This window comes from Anarrhichthys ocellatus, unplaced genomic scaffold (assembly GCF_004355925.1).
Source record: "Anarrhichthys ocellatus isolate YVR2014 unplaced genomic scaffold, GSC_Weel_1.0 scaffold7, whole genome shotgun sequence".
Classification (NCBI taxonomy): Eukaryota; Metazoa; Chordata; class Actinopteri; order Perciformes; family Anarhichadidae; genus Anarrhichthys; species Anarrhichthys ocellatus.
In genome coordinates this window covers 3,724,202-3,751,373 of record NW_022280037.1, presented here as the reverse complement: position 1 = coordinate 3,751,373, position 27,172 = coordinate 3,724,202, and the positions used below count along the sequence as shown (strand labels likewise).

Below are 27,172 nucleotides of genomic sequence, written 5' to 3'. Positions count from 1 at the left end.
ACATCCATACGCCACAATGTAGATAAAAAAAACACAGCACCATTCAGGCTTTTCATTTTACTGCCCTGTTGGCAATTGGAACGTTTGGTCCAATTTTTCCTCTTTTCCTGGGGCACAGCTGAGCCTGATATGCATAGGTGCCCAAAAGGGATGCTCATCTGACATCAGAGTGTGTGTGTGTGTGTGTGTGTGTGTGTGTGTGTGGGAGGGTGGGGCTCAATCATGGAGAACTCTTAATCGGGTTTCTTACCCTTGTTCAAAGGCACTCACAAAGGCTTTATCACAATGACGACAGAATTTAAAAATACAAAGAAAGGAAAACAATTGGCGGGTATTAGAAGTGACAGACTGTAAAATAAGCGGGGGCACATGAGAACGGGTGAAGGCAGGTGGCGACACCTGTGCCATGACACCTCAACTGCACCGCTTGTATGAGGAAGGTGTTGCCAGCCTCAGGGGTTAGACCGTCTTTCACCTTACTGTACTTGATATTATTCCACCGCCCAATGCATGCAGAATAACACAGACGGCGTGCACACAAATATGGGCAAGCAACCGTACACACAAAGAACAGAGAGGTGGATGGGGGTGGAGACACCGGCAAGGCGAGCGAAAGAGACGCACAGCACAAAAAAAAGCTGCTGCTGCTTGTGTAAATTGGCTGTTGCTGCCTCCTCTTTGCCAGATTAACTCCACAGGGCAAGGAAGAGGAGGAGGGGCTGGGTTCAGTCCTTTCATCAAAGGACCTTTCTTTTCCCCCTTCTCTTTCTTTCTCTGTGTGAGGGAGTGCCAACTCCAGAGTGGGCAATCCATTCTGTGATTTCATGTCGAGAAGTAAAGGCGACATTTTCTACGCTGGAAATCACACCCGACAGAAACAACAAGCTTTGCCCAAACTCTTGACCAAATATGCATCAATCGCACACATTTTGCTTGAATTTAGTGCAACAAAAACACTCGATACAGAATTTGTATTGGAGTCAACCCATTGGATGCTCTTCAAGCAGAATGGCAGAGCACTGGAATAACAATGAATTATATGCATCATCCTCATGGCCCATTATTCCCATTCCAGCTCCTGGGTCCTGTGTTTGGGCGTGCGGTTTCCAGGCCCTACGGCCAGGATGTTTTAATCTGTAGAGCCTGGCCTGAGGCCATGAGGCCATGAGGCCGACCCTCAACCCTGAGAGACAGGTCTGCTGACACTCCTCTGCTCTCTATTGTGAGGCTGTCACATCCCTTACTCAAATCCCCAGCCCACTTCTGTCATCTGCGCTCCCCTGAGTGGGTGTAATTACATTAAGGAGTCAATGCTAGCTCAAACTTCCTCTACACACATCTCCATCCCGCTGCATATTTTAGCTTTTCCATAATCCTGACCTAGAGCAATAATAATGACCCGTGTACAAGGGGCCGACCCCCTAATAGCTCCAAGACAAGACTTCGCTTACTTCGGAAAAAACAGGCAATTATCAACCATTTGGCTTGCTATGTCTTCTGCTTTGTCTGTAATCCGATTAAGTTCAGGATTTAGTCAAGTATCTTCTGGGATCTGTGCAGCCATGGTCAAAATGAGATCAAACTTGGACCAGATTCATATCAGTTTTGATGAAAAAAGAGATGGAATACAATTTATTGAATGAGATATAGCCTACGACAAAGGTGGGTTTAAGTGGATGTCAATGAAAGATCTCTGAATATTAATCTTACTGTTAAAAGACGAGTCAACGGCAAAGGGAGGTGTAGCCACGCTAGATAAATGATGTTTTATTCAATAGGGAGGGGCTCAAGTTCACCATCTTAATCTGATTTGAGAATATTCACTCAGCTTGATAATTGCTTTACCACCAAACCTGTAGTTTAATTGCATCACTTGGTTAATATCTGCATTTGGCTACTGTTAATCTAATTCTGTATGAGGTGGGTGAGCATTGCACTAGCGTTGTCTAAATTGAGTTAAAAGCTATCGTTTTCAGCAGATTCGCACAGATTTCCACAGCTGTAAATGGATGATTTGCTGGTGTGCAAAGTCCCCGAGGAAATCAAAGCCTGATAAAACATTAAACTAAAGTGACAAAAGAATTGCTGCATCAAAATAAAACATTAGTCATCTTGGTTTTACAGCTGCTTTACAATGATGTATATAGCATTAATAATAAGCTATTCATCCTCGCTTCGTTATAGTGGAGCAGCTCAACGGAAATTACACGCTGTAATCTATTATAATAAAAGGTTTACAATTCCAGTTTGAAGTTATTTGACACCATCATGAATTTTACATTACAGCATCAATCCTTATTTTTCACAATAAAATTTGAATTCTTTTCAGTCTTACGTATTTTATGCAGCTCTGATATTTAGAGGGATGACTATAATCCTCTGTCACGCTATGATGCTATAGAGCAAAAACTAAAAGTTTTCCAATAAGTGAAATTGTTGCTTCTACAAGTGGAAATGCCCATTTTAAATAAATCAAGAGTAGCCGAGGAAATACAGCTGTAACAGCTTCCACTTGTATGAATTATCTCATGAAAGATCAAAGTGCTTCAGGCCTTATGTTCAATCATGTACAACCTTCCTGAATAATTCTCCATAATTCTTCGATTGATTAGACCATCACAGTGTATTTGAATCATCTGGAGTACCTCACATTGCTATTCTGGAGTATGAAAAAGAAAGGAAAAAGTTACAGCACAAAGCTAATGCACCATCCCCTCTCTTCTCCTCATACATAGCCTTCAAAAATATTAATCCATCCTCTGTCTTTGGAGAGTGAAAACAATGAATTTTGCATGGATTCTCTCGGAAGACAAAAAGTGGCAGGTTTGTTAGGAAGGCTCCAGACCCCCCGCATGGAACCTCCTCTGAAGTTACTCTGAGAAGAGAGGAAATGCCTGGCTGCCTCATCGAGGCCCTGCTGCTCCATATGCATGTGTGGATTTGGGGGTGGAGGGGGACTCACTCATCAAACATGGCAAAAGTCGAACGAGGAGCACCACGCTTTTTTGGGTAGGGGGCCCTTTTTCAAGTTTGCAGGGGTGCACTGTCATTGAAAAAATACAAAATAGCAGGCATACCATGCATTTGCTTTTGTGGTGCAGAGAATTAGGCCTCCTGTAAGCCCCCCCATGTCCATAGAAATATAAATGCAATGTACTGGTGCCCATCTGTGAGCCAATGGGCATGTAGGTTAAAATAAGGTATGTTCAGGCACATTGTTGAATTGAGGCAGCACAAAGCGATTGCGTCATTGACAAATAAAAACCGGGTCTAAAGTCAATGGTGCAGTATTTTCTTGCTATTTAAAAAGCAACATTATCGAGATAGTAATATGCACCTTCATAGGTGGACATGCATAGATGCTCATATGCAGTCGAATGGAGATGTTGATGTGACAGAGTATTGGGAGACGGTGGAGGCAGACGCTCCCTTCCCTTGCTTCACAATATGCCACGGCAACATTGAAAAGGATAGTTCAGGGTATTTTGAAGTGGGGCTGTATGGAGGTACTTATCAGTGTATTGCCTACTGTAGACGGCGGTGGGCACGACCCCAGCTTGGTGAAACAGGCAAGAGCACCAGCAAAGCAATATACTGCTGTGGACGGGGAAGCAGCAACATGCATTTTATCCCCCGTCAATGGACAGCGACAAAATGTTTACTGTGTGCCCTCCTAATCAGAAAACTCATCAATACAAGACAATTCTAGGGCTGCGGCAAATTGCTAGAAGCTTCATTCACATTTAAAACTAATATTTGAATTTTGTTTTTGCAGGTCTATTCATTCTGTTGCAGATAAAGATAAGGCTGCACTAATATTAGAAATATTTTACTATTTGTAGAATTGCAATCCTGTCGTGGCTGCGTAGGATGATTGTTGTTTGCGATCCAAACCGTTCCAATATCTGCAGAGCTTTGTAGTTCAAGTCCAAAAGGCACATTTATTGAAAAAAGGTGAATGAAATAATTTCCAAAAGTGTGTTTTTATGTAATGAAATATTCTGCTTCAATATTTATTGGCGTTTAGCCAGCTGCACCTGGCTTTGAAAACGAATGGGAGATGACACTGTTTATGTTCAAAGCAAACCTATGATTAATTAAGAGGGTATATACAACTCCCTTGGCCCTTGCATTTTTCTTTGCGTGCAGATTATGCATCGTTTAACTAGCAAACTCACCCTGAACGCTCTTGGGCTGTGCATTGTAGATCATAAATGGTTTTAATAGGGCCCATAATGCTTTTATAGAACTAGCCATTCATTTTATGATCAAGGTATCCTCAAAGCTACAGCCAGTCTCCCTTGCAAACTGACCAAGCTGTTGTGGGTTCTTCCATGTTGTGTGTACGGTTCAATGCGATGCAGTAGCTCATCAAAAAGGGGTCACGGTGTCTCGTTCGAGTATAAACAAGGCTTAAGGTTGGAGGGTGTTGCACTGCAGTGTGGCAAAAGCTGAGCCGGGAGCAACTTTTTGATGGACAGCCCTGTGTTTTTAACTGAAGCCCTCTGCCGCAACAACCGTGCTTTGCCAGTGCAGGGGTCTCCTTGAAAGGGATTGAGCCTGTGCTTTCTGACGCAGTGCTATTGTTGGTCTGAACAAGGCCCGAGGATACACACGTCATGTTCATGAGTATCACGAACCATAAAGGTTCCTATTCAAGAACATTACAGATGGTTAGAAGGTCTTTTAAACGGGCAACAATACACACAAAGCATTTTGTGTGTGTGTTTCTTGGCTGTGTATGGAAAGAGGACGAGAGAGGACGGGGCTGGCTGCCAACAGATTGTCAAAATGCCCTCAGTGCAGAGTCCAGCTGCTGATTGTGCCATTTAAATGTGCTTTTATCCCTTCATTATTTCCACAAAGAGAAAGAGGGAGATGCATTTTCATAAAAAAAAAAATATATATATCTATCTATCTTAATTGTACCAATGTTCAAATCAATGTTGATTGGACTAGTGGAACAACCATTGACGTTTTACATGTTATTAGATCCAAACATACTCTAGCTCTGTAGATTGTGACCATCATACTCAGAGACGGATTTTTCAAAGTTTTCTTCTCCATGCTGAGGAGGGAGTTTTCTACGGGTTCAAGTCTATTGCAGCTGTGCATAAGTGCCAACATCTCAGCCAAGACAAACTCTCTGCCTGCCACTGCATCCGGCCTCATCACACGAGATGTTTGAGGCCGTTAACACTACTACACAACTGCAAATAAGATATGACCCAATCAAAACTGCAGAACTAGCAACTAACCAAGACCCAAGTGTTTCTCCTCAAGAATTGTTTGTCTTCTTGACTTCAGCCGGTTGTTATCGTGTTACCCACTCCATCAGAGCATTTGGAGGTTTTATGGTGATGTGATTTATATGGGCTTGTGGCACATTAATGATGCCAGGGAGCCTTGCCTGCCATCCATATTCATGAACAACTGCGTTTGGGGAGCTGTGGAGATAGGAGGAGGGACTGCCACACGTCCACCAAAAGTCTCTCGAGCACAAAGTGTGGCTGGTGGAGCTGCTGAGGCCTCAAGTTCACATGCCTGTAGGCAATGGCCCACCTGTTCATCCAGATAGTCGCATTCCCAGAGAGGAGATCAATTATTACCAACGAACAAAGAAACACTGCGCTAAAGTCTGGATGTCCAACTGCCAAGCTTTGACTATAGCGGCTACTTGCACAGAATACAAGCTTACAGATAGTGACACGTAACAATAAATATGGTTATACAGTATGTGCCATTTATTTTAAAAAATATATCATTTTGGAGGCGTTTGGGGGATCTGGTTTACTGGACACTGCAGGGAAGAGGGAAGCAGGAAGCAAAATGCCCGTGGAAATAAATCAGTAAAAAGCTCTTCAGCTCCTGTTAAGACATCTACTTTTCTGTAAATATGGCCAAAGATGGATTGCTGTATAATTCCAAGTACAAAATCAGCATGGTCAGCACATCTCTCATAAATTAATGGGTTCCAGAGGATATGCACTAAAATGTTCAGAACTGCGATGCGATTGTAAAACACTGACATTTGCCTATTTAAATACTTAACTGAGGGCTGGCGGCAATTTAACACCGCCATTCATTCTCGCCTATATCAATAGAGAAGGCAGCAGGATTTCACGTCCTATTAGCGATCATGACCCAATCAATGAGCTGTGCCTTAAAGCAGCTGACGGCTAATTACGAGGGCCGCTCTCCGTGTGCCATGCCATTCAGGTAACCAGTGGTAATTAAAGAGGAGGAAGAAATATCTGTTGAAGGTTGTTCATAGCACAACAGAGGCAGTGCAGAGTGAGTTGCATGGATACTCCAGGGTGAGGCCTAATTTGCTCCTGAGCAAATCAATAAAACCATTTCATCTCAGTTGCTGCGGAACAACATATACTAAAACACAATGAACATTACCTCGGGGAAATGTGCACAAGAAATAATCTTACTGCGGCTATTTTGAGCAAAGTCTTGTTTCTTCATTTGGAAAAGAAAGAGGCCGAGTGTTGTCAAGGACATTATGTTTTGTTCTATCCTCAGAGGTGTTTCCATCCACTTTCATTAATGTAACAGCAAGAGCCAAAGTCAAATGACTGTTGTTCTACAACAGTACGAAACAAAAGAAAACATGCACTTTGTTGTAAAAACGGTTCTCGCTATACGGCAGCTAACAAAAGAGTTATTCATTCTATGAGATCAATCATAAAAAAGGAGGCTGGTTACTAGAGTCTGTGATTTTAATACCTTTGGGAATCTGCTTAACTGTACTAGCTTCCATATGGGGCTCCACAGAGAAATATAATCGTAAAAGAAAAGTAATTAGCAGGGTCCTCTTGTAAAATAAAAGTCATCCACAAATCTTTTGATATTCAAAGATCTTTGCACACACAGGCGTAATAGACAAGTCATCATTTCAGATCAAGATCTCAGTATTCTACAGAAATGTGGAATTCAACCCACGCTATGCTCCAGCAGTGCTGCTCATTACTGCAGCGGTGAGAGCTCCTTCACTCGGGGTGTGGCGGGAGTGGATGTGTGTGTGCCTCCGATAGGTCAGAGAGGTCATGCTTTCAAGTGAAGGAGATGAAAGCTGCGGTTGTTAATTCAGGCAGCCGAGAGACGACGTTGTTGAAGCGACTGGTGGCGGCCATACGTTTCAAGCTGTGGACGAGGGTCATCGTGCCAGCAACAAGTGTCAGCACAGGATGGGGGGGGGGGGCACCATGTTTAAAGTTTGTCACTCAAACTGGAACTTGGAGTTCTGTATGCTTCCCGCATTTCTATACTTTGTCTAATGCAGAGGCAAACTATCAAACAATACACGCTGGTCAAGAGGCTGATTGATTTAAGTAAACTATAGAAGATATTATTTGAATGTGTTTGAGCACATTTTGTAAAATAAACATTTTTGCAGCATCATCTCTGGCAGTTATATAATTCTTTGTTGGAGTAATCAATTATAGCAATAACACCGATAACGAGTTGTTGCAGGGAAAAGTAATAATAGCAATAATAAGGAAAGTAGGTAAAAACAACACTTAAAAGAGGGAGGAATTAAATTGATTAAATGAGATAAATAAATAAAATACAAGAAACACTAAAAACAATTAAATAAATGGATAAATACATTTTAAAAAGAGGGGGGTGTAGCTCATTTTAAGGCAATGTAATAAAAAAAGGACTACTTTACAAGTTAAATATAGCAGAATATTTCAGTAGTTTGACAAATTGCTTCCATTTTAACATGATTGCCAGCTTCAATGAAGCACAGACAAGTAAGAATGATGGTCCATCAGTAATTCAGAGGACACATTTTTTCTCCACCTTCTTTTGGCTATGAATGAATAGCAGAGAAAGAGAGCGAGGAGAGGGGGGGGTTGTATCAGCCTGCCAACCAACTCAAACAGACAAACAGCAGGACACACGCTGCCTGCCAGACAATCCACCATCACGGCAACTGTTGCCACGGCACGGAGCTGCCAGCCTACTTTTGATTAGCGAGCGTCTTGGACGCGATTGGCTACAGTGCGAGCAGTGGGGTAAAGAAGGGTCTTAAATGTTGCGTAATTAAACTCTTCACTTGCACATATTCCACTTCATACATCACAACTACTGACAGCCTCCTGTCAGCAACCTGCACCAATCATGCTCTAATGTGGGAGACCGAGAGGTAACACAAAGACGGTGTTTGGGCTGTCACCACTGTGGTGCGTCTGAAACCGTCTGATGAGACAATGCACTGGATCTCAGCAGTGACAATGAAGGGCCCCTCGCTGCTGCTATGGAAAAAGCTCATGGGAAAGAAAGAAAAAAACACCTCACAGCTATAATCATCATCATCTACATGCGTCAATGAAAACAGCACACACAATCAAAAAGTGTGAGCGAGAGGCAGACGAAAGCATGATGGGAGGACCAGGCTTTGGCTGACTGGTGGATCGACCCAGACGTTGGACCATGACAGATTCAGTATACTTTTTTTAGACGTGTTGAAATAACGCAAACTGTGGCTGCGATGGAAAAGATGTCACAATACGGTGAAATACAGTGAGATATAACGAAAATATATCAGCACTGCAAACTGCTCATTACATTGCATGAACTTCTCCTTTTGAAGGAGGAACCACAGAGCTGCAAAGACGTTCACATGGTGTGAGATTAAGTTATCGTATAGATACAACAACAGTTAGTAACACTTATTTGCCAATTTGTTACTTCTGCTGTTTTTGTATTCTGCACACAACACTGCAATTTGTTGTTGCCAAATCCAAAGTCAGCAAACAAATCAACAGAGCATATTGTGTAAAGAGACTACTTAAGATAGATTTCACACACTTGAAGGTTTGGTTCACTAAAGTTAGAAAGCTCGATCCAATGCATAAGGGTTTCTAAGAAAGAAATCAAAGCCCCTCAAGATGCAAAAAATGATTAATCCCAGTAAAAACTGAAAAACGCGCATAATTCTTCTATCCAATGAGAACGAGAATCAAGTAGCCATGACAGTGACCTGAAATCACATTAGCCTCGCTTTTCATGAGTCACAGTTCATCCGCGAAAAGATGGAAAGTGCCAACGCTCTTATGATTTGAACATGTACTGATCTAAAAGGACAGGATGTAAGAAACATGACTTGCCAATCATAGCTCACTGAATGTGAAGTCATCCAAGCACAAATAAAGTGCTTTACAATAAAACGTGTCCTGCAATCTGCTGATGCAAGTATCCATCACACCGCCTGCCAAAACGCAGTCCCCAGGTGGTAATCTTTCTGAAAATATATGCTGATAGACGTTTTCATTTAGATATTCTGATTGCAGCGAGTAAGAAATGCTACACACTCAACAGTAAATTCTATTTAGCCGTAACATCACCATCACGTTTCCGACTTTACATATCGTCATATCTTGGTGCGTAGTTTGTTTGACCCCTGATCCCCACACAGGGCAGAAAGGTAACAGATTAAACCATCAGGCACAAGCCTTTTTCCTTGAGTCCATGGGCTACGGTTGAGCTCAGTGGAGTGAGGAGCCACCCTGTAGCCCTGGTTCTGCTGTCCACCAGATGGCTGCTGCTAGGGGCCAGCTAAGAGCCTGCCTGGTGGCCACTGAAACTTAAACGTAAAGAGGGCTGTCAGTTATGAAGAAACATCTACAAACAGACTCATTAAAAAGAGTCTCTTTCATCCCGCCTGCCCATCTGTTAAGAGAACACAACCTGATGGAATGACTGGCTATTCAGCTTCAATGTGCAATTAATAGCAATATCTCAATGAGCACTTTTTCTGGAATTAAATGATTTAGCTTCTTCTATGGGAATATTTTCTTTGGTTTTATGGCCAGTGATCTCCTGAGTGCAATTTGCAGATCTTTAAAAGGGTGGAAACCTTCGAAAAAACAACAACAAAGACCTGCATAGGACAACACCAAGTCATTAACTTGACTGTTGTGTACTGCAACCTGCGCAACTACTGATGTAACCAAGGACTTCACCCTGTCTATGTTTTCTGTGTAGAACCTTTTTTAAATCATGAATATTCATTGCACATTAGCTCCTCACATCAGCATTCTGAAAGCACTTTAAAACAGTGTTTCTAAACAAAGCCTTTATGTAAATCAGCACTTATCTACAAGTAATGTGGACCAAGGGACTACGAGCGCACTGATAGAACAAGGTCAGTGCATGCGGTGGAGAAAGAAGTTCTCCTCATCACTCTTTGACAAGGTCAGTCAGTGCATGATGTGCTGAGCAAACACAATAAACCAATGAATAACTGGCATTCTGAACCACATACTGTCATCAATTGTGGTCAGGACCCGCTCGACGACAGACAAAATAACACCAGGATAAAAATGTACCGCTTCATCCGTGCAAAAAGATAGAACATTCAACTCTCCTGTGACTCATTCGTCCACCAGCACTTTGTGACTGCAGCTCACTGTCAGACAGCATCAGAGGCTGTGTTTGTGTGCACATCTTCATCAGCTAGACACTCATTACCTCGCCAGCCTGCAAGCTGTCAACACACAACAGGCTGTTTGAACTCCTGCTTGTCCTCCTTCTCGGGGAGTTCAGTGATGGTAATGAAAGGGAGATGATTCACATTCGAGTTTGTACCAGTATAAAGTATTAGCCCTACATCATTACAACTTAATGTATGATGTGGCAATGCTTGCTAGTTCCCGAGCCTCTCTTGCCCCGAAGCTTGCTAAATTACACACAGTAAAAAAGGTTAAATCTTCAGTGGTGGGTCATTACAAGTTGTCTCTGAACGGTTAATTAATCCACTTTCACATTATGGATTGCTTTGGTTTGATTTACTGCCTGTAGCGTTATCTCAGCGGCATGTCGTCGGACTTGTATGGCCACCCATCCTGAATTTACAGTACACACGGAGGAAAGCCTTCAGGACTACAACTCTTAAAATGTTTCTGTCTCGGTGCAAAACTCCTCACACATGCAATCTGTTCCGAGGATGGAGATGTCAATGGTTACGACCCCCCTGAAGCACGACCACGCAGGCACAAACCGTGTGTGTGGGGCTTACATCTTGCCTAGCCTCTAATAATTTAAGGACTTTTCTCCACGGCAGCTTGTTTTAATTACTGAAAATAAGTGGCAGCATTTGGTCAGGTTTATTGGACTTCTTCAAAGTGCAAGCTTGGTTTAGACAGACCAATCTGTGGGACTGCAGAGCTATAAATCCAAAAAGTGAGCAACTACTACCACGAGCAATGCCCAGGGCAGATGCAGGCAGCCTAACACAGGCAGCGGGGGATAGGGAGGGTTCAAAAAGATTTCCTTTGATATGAAAGTTTTCCTTCAATACGTCTGAAGCTAATAACATTCAGTCTGAAGACATGAGGTCATCTAAAATGATGAATACCAAAGGAATTAAATAGTCTAAATGCAATTTTCTTTGAGAGATTTGGACCAGCATTTGTAGGATTTAAACATCTCGTAAGTGTCAGAGCGAACTCTCTGCTCTGACTCAGTTTGACAGGATAAACCACTTTCAACCATATTTTCCTTCCCAGCACAGATTTAAACTTGCCTATTGGCCGATACAGATTACCGATTCAATACCACTGCATTAAAAATAATAAAATGATTCCGTCTCTTATATCTATTTCATATTGCTGTGAAAACATCTCTTTCAAACAACAATATTTAATCAAGTTTCTCGCCAAAAACTGAATTTCATAAGACTACATTTGATCACGATAATAACTTTATAAATTGACTTTCACCAAATACTTATTTTTACTTAATGAAGCCTGAATGCATCATAATGGGACTTAATGGAACCTCCGTTAACAATTGTTAATCATGTATTTTTATGCTCCATCGTTAATCCTTAATGTTTGAGTAAATGTAATTTGCCAGGCTGAACACCCATGTGCCGTCCTCTTTGCTTACTTGTTTCTACTACACTGGTAACCCCGTGTTTAACATCACAATGCTATGTATTGTGGGTAATTCCCTTGGGCAAAGTCTGCAAAAATGTGGACTTACAGAAAGGGTTCATAAAGGGGCTCAAATTGTATGTGACGATTTGACAGTGAGACAGCCCTAAACCCTCACGGACTTTGCCGAGCGCGCCTCAAAGTCCCCGAGTCCATGATTGTGGAGATTGGGATTGGGCCCCATTGACTTTGAGACGACGGAACCAGGAGTACAAAACCGCTAACTCATTTTCTGGTTTTGGTCTCATTCCTGCAGCACGTTATGTCAGCAGACAATACTGGAAACAAAATATGCAAGACACGAAGAAAGGGAAAGATATCAATTGGATTGTGATTGCTTTTGGATGAAAAACTCAGAGAGGCGTGAGTAGAGTTCCAACACAGTCTCATTGCTGGGTTGGGGTGAGGGGTGACTCCTGACTTCTCAGTGAACTCATTTCTATTCTCATACAACATCCAACTCCCTCCTAATGATGAGAGCCCTGAGGCAAAGTAGGCTGGGACACACGGGACTGACTGTGCTCAGCAGCCATCAGACGTCTGCAGCAGCCCTCGCCAACTGTTACCACTCAGACACAGACTTCCTGAAGAGCAATGAGGTGCAGTCTGAGCCGACAGGATCTTGAGCGGTTTGTCAAAACAAGGCTTTTGCCCGCTGCCAAATCACTACAGGATGAAGACTAACTGAATAAAAAGATAGAATTTCCGACATCGCATTTGTCAGAATCGGGTGTAACGAGATTCCTCTGTACAGTAAACTGCCTGGAACTGTTATCACAAGAGTCAAAAAGAGCCAAGAACCCACCAGACTGAAAGCAAAAAAAATAAAGAAATAAAATCACCCAAAGAATTTGATTTGAAACACAGTGACCAGCTGGTCGTGCAAGTCCGCCAAATTAACCTCTTATGCTTTTGATCAAAACAGAATTAACCGGGAGGAGGCAAGATGTTATTGCACAGCAGGGTCCAAGTTCTAGCTGAACACACACACACACACACACCTACAGTACATGCTCAACAGGACTTCGTGTATCACACTGAGCAGAAGGCCCTCCTGATATAGGGAGTAATTAATCACTCCGGACCTGCACCTTCTCTTTTTATGTCAGTTCCTATACATCAAACTCAAACACTTTAACAATTTTGCTACTGCTGATTCAAGTAAGCAGAGACAACTATATGTTCTCCAACAAGGAGCAAGACGTCGTCCGCAGAGTTTGTGCGATGTATACAGGTTTTAAACACTCCAACAAAAACAGTCCTTAATGTCAACGTTCATCTGGCTACTGGGTCCAGCAGTCACTGCAACCTACAGTAGTTGACCATGTTCATCTCTTAATTTCATGTTTAAAATGACTACAAAAGAGCCTTAAAGCAAAGATATAAAATGATATCATAGTGGAATAAACCACTAATGATGTTCTTGTGTGGTGTGAAGCTAATTAAACCAAATAGTCGGCACCCACTGTTACCTGTTTTTCATGAAAGGTGTAGCTTAATTACATGTGTGCAGCATAGGCTCACAGGTGTTTTCAATTATAGCTGGTTAGACCTCGGCATGGTTGAAGTTGCACAGAGCTATGAGCTATATATACTGTACTCGCTAGGAGTCATGTAGGCCTAACAATACAGGGAATAAAAATATAAGCTAGTTGGCTTGTTAGTTCAACCACATTAAAAAAAAAAAAAAAAGACTCTTACCTCTAATGTTGTTGGTATTTACACGTTCAAACACGTGGTGGTTGTCTTCAAACATGCGTGGTGCACATTCAAAACTGACATAATTACATGAAAGAAAAAAAATTTCTACAGCGAGATTTCTTTCCTGGCACAATTTCATCGCAATCCCACAGCAGACGCTGTGAACAGTATTTTAATTATCTAACAATTGGAATAAATTGGCCACAGCGTGCTCAGGTGCATCAGGAGACTCAATCAACAGTCTGACACGCCCCCACGAAGTCTCACAGAAGAGGTCAATCCGGTGGGGCAAGGTTTGTTACAGGAACACTTAATCCTTAAACTGGCCGTTTGTATATCAATTACTCACCTGGTGTTACCTTTCTTCTGGAAGAGAACTTTCCTCGCATGCCTCCGCGGGGAATGGACGGTCCCAAAACGGAGTAAATCCTTGATGAGTTAACGTAAATGGAGGCTATAGGTTTAACAACAGCAAAACTATTCCGTATACAAAATATCAACACAACTCGCGCAGTATAGTATAAATCGTATGCTCAGTAGTTCCAAAACACATGCATTTTTGCAAAACTATTTTTATTTTAAACACTTCCTCTGGTACTGGCTCGCGCATGCGCAGTGTGCATGAGACGGTAGCGGCAGTAATACAAGCATTTCTCCGGATTTCCTTATATACTTTCATGTGTAGGTAAATACATGTCAATTTAGTGACAAATGTAGCCTTGTTGTTACTCTTGTTTGTCGAATGCATATACTATTATACAGACCTTTTAAAATCGTACAACGTAAGCATTCATAATGGGCCACTTTCTATTTCCTGTTGAAATGATTGTTAGTGCAGTATAGCTGACAATAAACCTTAACTTGGACCAAAGCTGTTGCCCTAGCAACAGAATGGGCAAGGTCTTTAGCCTATCGTGTTGTTTTATAATAAACTAATGGAAATCTTATGAGTTTAAAAATTGCATAAAGACCAAAAATTAAGGTGTGCAAAAGTAAGCAAGCTACACAAATGTCCATGTGTCAAATACTGGATTTTATTTCTTATGTTATGTATGTATATGAGATTTAGAGCTGCCAAAAATATAAATGTAAATGTTTTGATTTCCTGAGAAGATTGCAGACAGAAAGCTTGTTTGGCCCTTTTTTTCTTTGCAATGGTGTGGAGACAATCAAGCCCGTGAATATAGAATGTGTGAACCAGGAAACAACATTCAACTCTGATTCATCAGTAAGAAGAAACATTTTATTCACAGGTACTGTAAAAGTAAAACACAAGCTGCCGTATCATACATTTATATACACAGGGTTTGAAAATCCTATACAAAAACAAAGATATCCGAAAATATGGGTTTTGATATGAAATATGACCTCACATATAATTTCTTGGAAAAAAGGTCTTGGTTTGGTAATAGTTATTTCATTTATGAGCCTTACCCCACATAAGTGAAAATTGAAGTTATTGTAAAAAATTAGAATGGTAAAAATGGAGTAGAAATTATTCTTAAAAAATGATTAAAAAACCTCATGCAGCATCTTCAGAGAGGCCCTGAGAGAGTACATCAAGAAAACAAAGTCATATTTGTAACAGATATAGAAATCAAACATATTAAAATACAACAAAGCCAGTTTGTTTTACTCAACAATCATTTTCCCGATCATCTTTGTTCTCTCAGTGTCAGCTGTTTGATTCATAACAAGCACATTCTGGCAGCTACAAAGAGCTGATATGATTGATTTTCCTAAACCATGTCACGATCATTTCCTATTATTCACTGCATCATTTAACAGGAAACTAACAATTCTTGAGTCTACGAGTCTGGATCACCTTTGTTGATTTGAATATAAAAAAAAAAATGAAAAAACAGGGGACAAAAGAGGCCAAACTGTGTTGCTGCCCTCAAGTCAGCATTGAGGTTCTTACAGTAGTTGCAGTAAATGTATTGGAATGCATAGAGCTGAGGCTTGGTAGCACTTGAAAAAGTGTTGTATAAGAGGCCAGTAGACTTGTGCTATTTCATCTGTTCCTCTTTGTTTTACAGTGTATAGATAGCACCCAGTACGAGTCCTTTCGGAGAGAAATTTGTCTCACTGACGAGCACTGCTATCAGTGTATCCAGTCACCATGCAATCCTCACAGGCTAGTGTAACAGGGAAGGTTAAGTCTCTCAGAGTTGCTTGACCACATATTGTATTGAGGCACCAGAGTGAGTGGCTGAATCAAGAATAATCACTATCCATCACAGTGGCCCTCTGATTGATATGTTGTGGCGTAATCTCTCATTTTCAGTGAGATAAACACGGGCAGGGACAGCTTGAATAAGCCTTCCTTCCCCCCCAACATAACTGCTGCTCTACCTTAGTGCATCCACTGAGACCAATTTCGATCAAGGCAACTGGAGAGAAAAACATTCACTCAACCCTGCTAGCTTTCACAGGCCAGCTGGCAGGCATTGAGTGACAACAGCAAATGCAGTCCTTGATGAGATAACATAGTCCAGTTTGAAAATCTAGAAAAACTACAGAACCAGAGAGTTAAAATAAGGCGCAAGAGGCTGAATGAACATGGATAAAATGCTGACTAAGGTTTGAAAAAAGAGAAAAGGCAAAGTCCGGGAGCGCAATAACATTAGCTTATTGCTTTTTTCTTTTTTCTTCTTTATTTTTTAACCTTGAAAGGATATTTGTACACATCACATAATCATATAAATACACTATACAATGCAATATAAAATATTTTTCTTAAAAGCAATATGTTCAGGGTTTGCAAAGGTATGCGTAGGATACCAGCACCGTATGAAAAATAATGACTCAAAACAAAACGATACAAAAGGCACTTCCAGGTGTTGTTCATTGACTCTTGAGTAAGTGAGGCCACTGCATTGGTGCTCACGTTTAATTTCTCTGCCATTAAAACATGTCCCGAACAACGAGGCACTGTAGCTGGGTGGTTAATATTTCCTCTGTTTTCATGCGAAGATCCACTCTCGTCTCATCTCTGTCACTTGTTGTTCCTCATTCCAGTGATATCTAAAGACCGAATGCTACATTTAATCATCCTTTTGTTCTCTCACTTGCTCACTTCTCCAACTCGACTTTCTTTTGTCCTCAGACTTCGACTTCACGCAGTCCCTCCTGAGCACCAGATTTTGGCATGCTGATGTCAAAGCAGGTCACCATCATGACACGGGACTTGCATAGATTGACACAGAACTCCAGTTCTTCTGTGGCCTGTGCCAAGGCCTCCAGGTACTCTGGAGACTCTTTATCCAAATTCTGGTCCACTTCAACTGTTAGAAAAGGGGAAATTTAATGTTTGGTTAAATGGTTTGTCATCAAATATCTTTTACATTTTAGATATGAACTTACAGTAAAAGAACATTTTGCAGTCACTTACACTCTCCCATCCACTTGCTGGGGTCCATCATCAGTCGGGCCTTGGTGTCTTCAAGCTCCTCCATTAACACCTCGTACTTTGCCCTCAGTTCCCTCACTTGCTGTTGCCTTCTCTCCAGCATCTTCAGCTTACTGTTAAAATACAGCAGGCCCTGAGAGAAAAGGAGAGGTGTTTGATTACAGTTACTTCAAAAGTTCAGTTGACCTAAGTTGCTGAAAGTATAAAGTCAAAAAAGTTGAAACTGGCACAGCAAGTACAATCAATTAAAACAGTCTTTTAAGTCTAAGAAGCCAAGTTCTGCTCTAAATAAAAAGAGAAAAAAATTGTTTAGGTTTTGTGATGTAAAAAATGATGTTTTCTCCACTGTGGGGTGAATAATAAACATGGTAATGTAACTACCGTAATACAGCCCGTGTTGCTAATAACGAAACCTCAGTCGCCCCGAATATTAACTCACCTTGTCAACATCCTGGAATGGTTGCTGAAGACAAGATTGGGGTAAACAGATACAACAAGTTAGAATGTTCAAAGAAGACAGCATATGAAGAGAATGAATAGCATATGAAAACAGTATCTTAATATACAGTAGACACACACTGTAGACACAAGCTACTGATGCACATGCACAAGACTCCACTGCTAATTTTGAAATAGTAAAAAGCAATTTCGTCATTCAGGCAGTGATGGCTGGTAGAGAAAAATCTAAGATCATTTTTTTCCTAATTGAAAGTAAATCAAACCACCGTGAAGCTGATTTAATATCGTCTCTCAACAAATCCCTGTCTGGCTGCAGCAAACTTGTGGGAGCAGTTAATGATCCACAGAAGAGGAGTCGGCTATAAAAAGCGATCAGGCGTCCAGTGATGAGTGCTAGCGCTGAGCTGATTTGGGCTGGTGTTGGGCGCCCCTGCATTCATCACACATTCTTTGAACGGTCTTCTCGCATCATCTTTTTCATTTTACTCCCCCAACACATCACCATCGTCAGCAGTAAGCCGAGTCATCACTCATTTCTAAACCAATTAACCCTCGTCAGTAATTGCCTCCTGAACTCTTGACATTCTTTAGGAACGCTGCCAAAATACCAAGCTCTGGGAATCTGAACGCAGACATTTAAACTCCGGGATTTGCCACTGAGCTGACTGAAGGTCAGACGTCTGAGACATAGCATTACTGTCTTGTTCTTTAAAAGGAAACTGGGAAGAAGTGAGCTAAGACATTCCCACAGTGCAAGTCAATGTGACACGTCTTGAGCGTGCATGGCATCAATGTCGCACATGCAAAATACGGCTGAGGCTTAGCAAGAAGAGATTTAACGAGACCTTGACCCAGACAAAACATTATCTTAAACGAGTTCAGCAAGCTGTACCACCATGTAAAACAAGTCAGGAGTGACCCTCTGCTCACCTCTGTGCTTTCCTCCAGACGCCGCCTCTGGAGCCGCTCCACATCATCGATCTCATACACCTTAATCTCAAAAGGCTCCTTTAGAGGCCCTGACATAGGTGGCAAGTCCACCCACTGGCCTGCTGTGGCCGCCTTCTTCCCCAAGGAAGAGGAGTCTGGCAGGGGTGCCGGGATGAGCCGTCTTCGCTGGAAGCCTACAAAGTCAGAAAGGCACCAGTTGCATTGGTGACACACAATAGTTGTATTTGCTGGGATTTATGAGTAAATATATGTATGAGTCTCACTCTGAGATATAAAGGGATGAGAGGCCTTACAGAGGCTGGCAGAGTTGTGGTGATTGCATATTTATGAGGGTTTCAGGGTTAGCTATTCTGTAGATACACAGCCCAATAATTCAAAAGGTTGGTTTAACGCACATGAATTCAAATGGTTTTTTATATATATATATATATATATATACACACACACACAGGGCTACAAAAAACTGAATCAGGTCACTGCTGTTCATGTTCAATTCATCTTATTTGATCATCACACAGTTCGAAGTCGTCTTGTTTGAAACATTCATTATCATTTCCCCATATATGTATGAATAATGTATTCTGCTGATTCAGGAGGAGAGAAAATCCAATGAAACACCAATCCGTGGATGTAATGAGAATGGATTCATAAAGTTAGAGCCGCTGTAAGGCTAATTTCCTTTGAGAGGGCATTCATTTCTGGATGCTATTTCAATATGTGGAACTTCACGGGCAAGCACCGTTTGATAGATCTCACATACAGTACACTGCTATTATCAGTATAATATGTGTGAATATTACCTGCATTGATACGTGTAAAAGCCTAAAACCCAAATTAGTTTCTCACCATTTGCTCTCTTCTTGGGATACTTGGAGCTCCTTGTTCTGCCTGAAGATGACATGCCGCTCTCGCTCATGGAGTCGTGGGTAGAGGAAGCGCTGCCTGTGGCTTCACTGTCACGGATCATGCTTTCATATCCGCTGCTGCCACCACTGTGGTAGAACAGAGCTGTGCGGCCCATAGCTGGGGGCAGCTCCCCGCTCAACACACTACTGTTGTCACTGCCATGGCCGCTGCTGTAGCGTTGAGGCCGCCTGGGTGCTGTAATCTTGCTGTACGGAGAGGGCAGCATGGCTACGGGGGATTTGTCATCACTCACATTCACACCGCTGTCATTCCCGCTGTCTGAATCTCCTGAACCTCTCAGATGTTTGCCTGATAGGTTGCCTGTCGCCAGTTCGCTCACACGGCTGTTGGCAGCCCTCATGGCCTGCTTCGTGCCCATGATGGTTCCTCTCCCAGGCTTACTGGTGACAGCAGCAGTGGTTCGAGGAGCTGATGTCCGTCCTGATGGCGGGAGGTTGGCATTGGTATTTCTGGTCACGGGGGTGGCCAAAGATTTGGTGGAGGAGCTTAGGCCCTTGGAGTTGTTGACTGAGAGTGAGCGTGCCTTACTACCATTGACTGCTCCTAATGCTCTGGGATTTACAGAGGCTTTTACTTGACCAAGTTTGCCAATACTGCCTCCACTTGGGGATGATGGGCAGGTAGCTATAGGAGAGCTGGATGAATTAGGAATACCAAATCTCGGAATGGTCCTGCTGGATTTGCTACTGCTGCTTCCCAGACTTGCCCCACTATTCTCCCTACTAAGCGCGGGTCTGGAACCCAATAAGGACAGGCTTTCACACCTTTCCAGGGACATTTGACTTCCATAATGCTGCCCAGCCTCTCCTCTCGGCCCTCTGGCCTTCAGGCTGGAGGTAACTTTGGCTGTGTTGAGGCTAGAGGTTTTGAAACTGGTAGAGTCCGCTCTGTGGCGTACCTCAAGCTCATCCTCTGATACAGCTGCCCTTGCCCCAAAGGCCCTTCCTGCTTCCCCATATGCTGACTTTAAGGCACTTTGGGGCAGCAGGATCTTAGTCTTGTGGTCAAGACTGGACTTTCGCACTGGAGGAGGGGGAGGTGAAGTGCAACCTGGTTTAGGGAGATTGCTCGTTTTCTGTGAGTTAGCCTTGTTGTTTTTCCCCAGGGAGGAGTATTTAAGGCTTGTGGTAGAAGCAGTAATATTTTGGGTTCCCTTATAGTCTGTGGAGGAATGGATGACGGGCACTGTTCCCAGGGTGGTGGCACCTCGTCTCAGCTGAGGCATTTTGCTGGGTGGATTCTTACTGGCTGACTTCTCACAGCCATCGACCACCCTCTGGGATGAGGTAGACCCCTGCACCTTGGGTGGGCGAGGTACACTGTTGCTGTTGTTGGATGTTTTGCTGGAAGGGATGCCACTGGGGGGATTTCGGAGAAATTTGCTGGTGCTGCTTGAGTCGGAAAACTGAGGCTCTGTGTGGTTGTCAACACGCTGCCAAGGATCCTCCTTCTTAGCCTCTTGCCTTGGTGGCTCTCTACTGCTGCTGCTGCTACTGCTACTACTATGAGAGATGGATGAGGTAGGTTTTATCTTCCTGGGAAGACTGGAGTGGACAATGGAGCGGCCCTGTGGAAGTTGAGAGGAGCTAAGTGAGTGAGCTTTAGTTATTTTGGATGTCAATCTGAGGGAGCTTTTGGCTGATTCCGGAGATGCAGGGCACTTTGTCAAGGATAGTTTACTTGACACGGCACTATCGCTGTCTAATTCCGAAAAACTAAATCCACTGTCATTTAAGGAGTTCTTGGCATCTCTTGGAGAGGACACACAGTGGAACATATCCAGGGAGTCAAAGTAAAAGGCAGCCTCTGGTCCCATGTGTTTGGCCTGTGGAAGGAAGACGTCTGTGGAATGAGCCCCTTCACTCTCCAAGGTGCAGACACTAACCTCACTCAACCAAGAGCTGATAGATGAACCCCTACTATCTATACACTCCGCTGCTCCTTCCTGGAGGGGTGTGACAACTGCGATGTTCACCTCTGATCCTCCCACAGCCGACGTGTAGGCGTCAAATTCATCATTGATGCTGCTGATGATGCTGACAGGTCGGGAACCAGAGGCCAGGGCCTGAAGGGAGCAGTCACTGTTAAAGCTGATAATGCTGGATGGCCGACCATTGTCTACAAAACCGCCAACAGACAGCTCCTCCACCACAGTGAAGACCAGCTCATCCTCTCCATTCAGCTCCACAGGCTGCTGCAAGGTCACAGTGGCTCTAAGGATGTCCCGATCCAGACATCTTTCCCTCAAGGTAGATCGCACCTGGCACACCTCCACCGGAGCTCTGAGCAGAGGGGAAGTGTAAGGATCCCTCCTTTTCACAGCCTGGTGGCTCATTCCTACAGGAGGCATTCTGGTGCTGGATCTTTCTTCATTGCCAGTATTTTCCTTGCTGGAGTCTCTCTGCTGGGAAGGCGGTGGGGCTGGCTTGGGCAAAGCTTTCTTGTTGAAGTACACCTTCTCCCTCACCACAGGCTCAGAATTAGGCCCTGGGGCAGTTGCTAGTTTGTTAGGGCTAACTCTGCTTTCTGAAACCAAGGCTTTCTCACCATCAGCGCTGGTTCTGTCTGATGGTATACATTGCGTATTGGCATTGTCCAGTTTAGATTTAGTGGTGGGACTGCAAATCGGTTGTGTGGAAACAGATTTAGGGGATTGCTTGGGTGAGGTGCCCTCTTGGGTGTCGGAAATATTTGCAACAGTCTTTGGTGAAATGGAGCCTTGGCTCTCAGATATGTCGGTCTTGGGGCTAGCCTGGCCTCGCTTGCCCTCTCCAACAAAGGCAGTGGGTTCTTCACTGCCATCTATACACTCCAGCCTCTCCTGCAGCTCAGCAAATGTGTTGCATTTAAAGAACTGGTCTCTCTCCATAGGGCCCTCTTTTGCAGATTTCTTTCTGTTCAGGGAGGGGATGATTGGAACAAAGGCAGGTGGGCCTTCATTGTCACTAAGCTCCCTGTCCGAGATTGCAGTTCCCCCAGGGCCCACATAAATGACAGTGTCACAAGACTGTTCACTACTGGATGAGTAGTCTGGGTCACTGAGCATGGAGGGCAGATCTGGGTCGAGGGCTACTGTCCGAGGGTGGAACGGCCTGAGGTGGGGCGGCCGGCGGATCCTCCCTTCCTCACAGGAACTTTCCCCTCCAGATGAACTGGATGCATACTGAAAAGCAGAGTTAAAGCAGAAAAGATTTAACAGAAAAGGTTTAAAAATGATCTCATTAGGGTGATGACAGTAATGTGATTCTATCTTACAATATTAATGTAACAATCTTTTTTTTTTTTTTTTGCAAAACCATTTTAATCTTATCATTTCTAGTAGATTCATTTCATAGTGAAATTTCATTGTGAAAATCAATCGTAGGGCAAATATTAATTCCTATGACATTACCAGTCGATATTTATCTAAAGGTTGAAAGTGCACATCAATAGCACACAGAAATTAATGTCAATAATACAAATTGCTGTATGTGGACTGCATTATAATCATGCCTGTGACCAATACCAAATAAATACATGCTGTCATTCCACCTAATTATCTGGAGCATATATTTCTCTAATCCGAGGGAATGCATTACACACTTCCTTGAGCAGTGGTATTGATTACATGATTATGCGTTGAGGAGCCGAGAAAAACTAGCTCTGAGTTACTGCACTAATAATCTTTCATTTGCAGAAGCATTCACACATTCATTTGCTTAATAGCTCCAAAATTACAGGAGGAAGAAAGATTTAGGGACGTGAGTCGTGGCATGAAATATGATGAATGCAATCAGAGTTGCACATGCACATTAGGAATGTAATTGCTGTAATAGCAACACTTAAATATAATGTTAAAATTAACAATTACTCTGCATTTACAAACAATGAACAACATTAAATGTAACACAGTTGATGCAGGAGTATTCATTTAAGTTGCTAAATGCCTACTTGTCAGAATGTAGCACTGGATATTAATTTACTACTTATTTAACAGTTTATTACTGCATATGTTTAACCATATTCATAAACCATAAACAAACCATAAGTAGTTTGTCAGTGTACCTTAGATTTCTTCTTCCTCATGCGATGGATGCGGGATGCCAGTTGGATCGTGGTGAGTGAGTCAGCGTAGTTGGCGGGGGAATCGGAGATGTGGGCGATCATGGTGGTTCTACAGTTGATGTTGCCAAGGGACTCCCTCAACAACATTGTCAGTTTGCTGTCCCTACATGGTGCATTTACATTGTTGTTAGCAAACGGCAAGGTAATATTTAAAAGGGACAATAAAAGGTAGCTGACATGATTCCAGGAAGAGCCATTTTGAATTCTCTGAGCTGACAATTACTTCTGCGACGAGTCATTAATCTCTTCATACCTGTGTAACTATAATATAATCTTGTGCAACACTAGCGAAAGCTATTATACGAGGCTAACTAAACTAAATAAACTGTCACACAGCAAACATGTAAGCCTGACGACACATGCAGCAACCTGCCTGAGACTATTACTTATAGACACAACTTCACAGAAGCTAAAACACAGTAAAATAAAGGCAGTAAAACTAATGGTGGTTTTCTTACCTGTAAGGTACATGTTTTGCTCCATTTGCCAAAGCCATGATGACATTTCCCAGTGCATTTAGAGACAGACACAAGCCTCCCCCTCCGTCTCTGCTTTTACTCAGGACTTTTTCACAGCTACCCAGGTCGATGAGGTGCAGCCTGCTCCGTCCGCCTGACACTGTGCCAACAACAGAAGAAGAACCAGGTGAGCACAGCCCAGACACTCCCTCTCTGAAGTCAGTTCCTCACGCACAGTGCCATGATGACAGGAGTGGCACAGCTCAGCCCAGACAAGACGGTTGTTTGTTAGAACTGTATGATTTATTTATGAGTAAGATTCCCACACTGAAGTAATCCAAATTGCAGCCTGACTGGTGAACATCTAGCAGATGTGTAACCAATGGTAACAAGGAGGCACGAATACATTCTCCTTCTACTGATTTAAAATACAGCAAGAGGGAATCGGCTGTCATTGTAAAAATCACAGGGCTACACATTGTTATGTGGGTGACTGATGTAATTGCTACTGTAGCAGCAACACATTAAACTCCTGTCAGCAGGGCTTCAAATCTTCATTCACTCTTGATCAAAGCATAATACATGCATACAAACACATTTCTGTCTTGCAGAGACCAAAACCAATTCATTCATTAACACAGCAAATAAGGGACTTGTCTGATGTTCCATTCACACGTATACTTTTCTGCAATCTAGCTCACCAAATAAAACACCTTATGATTATTCAGTGTGAAAATGAGGTCACCTTTGAATAGCTATAATTAGAGGACATGTTCAAATAAATAATACTGCTCTTGAACTCATTTGCAGCACACATGCTAGAAGATTTGTGTAGAAGCATTGGGAAATTGAACAATGACCATGTAAGTGTATTGCATAAATGCGAGGTGGCAACTTGTTGGAACACTGCTAGAGTTGTAGATCAAGTAATCTAATGGTACTGACTTCCTCCCTTGCCGCTCTTCTCCATGCGGTACTGGTAAATGTGCAGCGTGAACAGCATGTGGGAGTTGCGGCGCTCCTCCTCCTCCACGTTGGGTCTGCTGGTGCTGCGTGCGGCGATGGCAGCATCCAGGAAGAGGGCAGCTTTCTCAGATGTCGGGGCACGTAGCTCACTCTGATTCTGAAGCTGTGGGGGGAGGAAGAGACAGAGAACAGGGTTAGGGTGAGCAAAGGAGACCACATAGGGCTTGAGAACGAGCACAGATGTGAAAAGGCTACTGGAGGAGAGAAGGAAGAGAGAGAGAGGAGAGCCAGTTAATTGGAGCCCGGAACACATTTCTTGCCCATTAGACTGAGTCTCGGGGGCGATTAAAACAGCAGATATGCACACGGGAGGGAGGAGGATTAGGAGAGGTAATGGTGGAGCAGGAGGCAGGGGGCACTTCCCTCACCATGGATGTGATGATGGTTGCGGTGAGATACAGTAAGAGAGGAGGGGAAAGAGAAAAGAAGAGAGAGAGAGAGAAGGCAGGGGGCATCATGAAGGGAGCCCACACGTGGCTGTTGAGAAAAAGAGCAAGACGGAGCTTCACAGAACTGCACAGCCTTTGAAGTCAGAGTCCATACAGCTCCCCAAAAAACAACATCTGACAGCAACACCTGTGAGTGCCTTCAAACCTACAGTCTTCCACCATCCCCCAATAGCACTTCTATTGTGCTGAAGAGGGCTAGCGCTAACACACGGGTAATAGATGCTGATGGATGCTGACAGGAGAGTCAATACAAAGGTAAGAAGAAAGCCATCAATACCACAGATGGGTTTGGTGGAGACAAAAGCAAGGATTTGAGAGGCGGGTAGGATAGAGCGAGGCGGACTGGGAAGTCCTGAGAGATATAAAACATACACACACATAGAAGAAAAAGTTGAAAAATTTAGCGAGAGGAAGAGATAGATCATAGACAGGAAAAGATCAATACTCAGACAGACTAAGACTGTATAACCCACAGAGAGAATGAAAGGATCATTGCACAAAGACAGAGTGGAGAGGTTGAATGCCTCTCACCTGAGTGCCACAGATGGGATCCTCTCTCAGATGGATGCCTGGGGACTGCCCCTCCTGCAGGCTTCCGGTGGACACCTCAGACAGCAAGTCCTTCAGCTCCTCATCTTTCCCAAAGATTTCCACCGCAGACACCCGGACAGAGAAGCGTGTGCCCGTCTTCTCTTTGCGCTCATTGATGAGCTTGAACAGCCAGGAAATGGCACAAGGCACAATGCCTAGGCTCTGAGTGGAGCTGTCTTTGCCAATCATGGTGTATGTCTTGCCTGGGTACATGTGAAAGAGAGAAGGGGGGGGGGGGGGGAGATGAAAATATTGCCTTGTGTCTGAAAGCCAGCTACACTCACTATTTGCTCAAACTAAAATGACTTCTTTCATCAAGCTGTCTGGAGTGGGCAGGAAGTTGTCGAACAAATAGACACCAACATTGGATATTTTCTGAGGGTTACTGTGTTTAACAACTGTGGATGAAAAAAATTAACAATAGCTGATGTGAGGCTTATGTCCAGGAGGTAATATCCAGTACATGCAAAATAAAAAACTCTAATCCAAGGACCCATTCCAGAAGCAGTAATTCTGTGGAGAATTATACCTGGTGGAAACAGCAGCACGCAGAGAGCAAGCCCTTCAGCCTAAGAGCCCAGGCCAATTACTAAGATTTTAATTACAGACTGAGCCCTGAAGCCTGGATGCAGCACTTTTCCCCTCACCCTCCTCCACAGACTCACTAACCATTCTTTCCTCCACTCTCCAATTCCTTGACTCACCCCAGTGCACCACTAAGCCAATTGTGGACATCAAGTGCTACTAACAAAGAGCAATGACAATTTTCTTCACCTAACAAAGGCTCTTGTCTAATCTCTTGCCAGTGGAGGAGCTTACCGAGCTTGACTTGGCCGAAGCAGAAGATGCAGCCGTCTGCACCGTTCACCACAGACTGGATGACCTCGGCTACCGTCCCTGAGCACACCTCAGCCTGTGGAGAAACACACAGAGAGACAAGCCCCCTCACAGTCAATTCAGCCACATCTAAGAAATACTCTCACACAGGCACAGCACAATGAATCCAAAACAATATCCTATAAACTAAACAATGATTTGGCATTAGTTATACCAAAATCACATTATTGGTTTCAGTATTTTTCATCACTCAAGAGCATGTGTGTGTGTGTGTGTGTGTGTGTGTGTGTGTGTGTGTGTGTG

At 43.2% G+C, this 27,172-nt stretch overlaps 1 protein-coding gene and 1 long non-coding RNA gene across 4 annotated transcripts in view; both read right to left on the bottom strand.

The window, feature by feature from the left end:
• The window catches only part of LOC116383310 (uncharacterized), a 34,799-nt gene extending 19,847 nt beyond the window's left edge, over nt 1-14,952 (bottom strand). Inside the window, exon 1 of the long non-coding RNA XR_004212766.1 lies at nt 13,656-14,952. This is a non-coding gene — a long non-coding RNA (uncharacterized LOC116383310). The remainder of the gene's footprint in view (nt 1-13,655) is intronic.
• A 385-nt stretch (nt 14,953-15,337) lies between these two features.
• Nucleotides 15,338-27,172, bottom strand: part of kif26ab (kinesin family member 26Ab) — a 66,434-nt gene continuing 54,599 nt past the window's right edge. For all 3 annotated transcript variants that reach the window (XM_031847036.1, XM_031847037.1, XM_031847038.1), the window contains 10 exons: nt 26,852-26,945; nt 25,973-26,235; nt 24,912-25,095; nt 23,967-24,126; nt 23,449-23,611; nt 19,324-22,567; nt 18,457-18,650; nt 17,507-17,530; nt 17,050-17,200; nt 15,338-16,942 (listed from right to left, as the gene is read on the bottom strand). In XM_031847036.1, the coding sequence (XP_031702896.1) occupies nt 16,761-16,942; nt 17,050-17,200; nt 17,507-17,530; nt 18,457-18,650; nt 19,324-22,567; nt 23,449-23,611; nt 23,967-24,126; nt 24,912-25,095; nt 25,973-26,235; nt 26,852-26,945 (4,659 nt within the window). In that variant the 3' untranslated portion in view covers nt 15,338-16,760. The remainder of the gene's footprint in view (nt 16,943-17,049; nt 17,201-17,506; nt 17,531-18,456; nt 18,651-19,323; nt 22,568-23,448; nt 23,612-23,966; nt 24,127-24,911; nt 25,096-25,972; nt 26,236-26,851; nt 26,946-27,172) is intronic.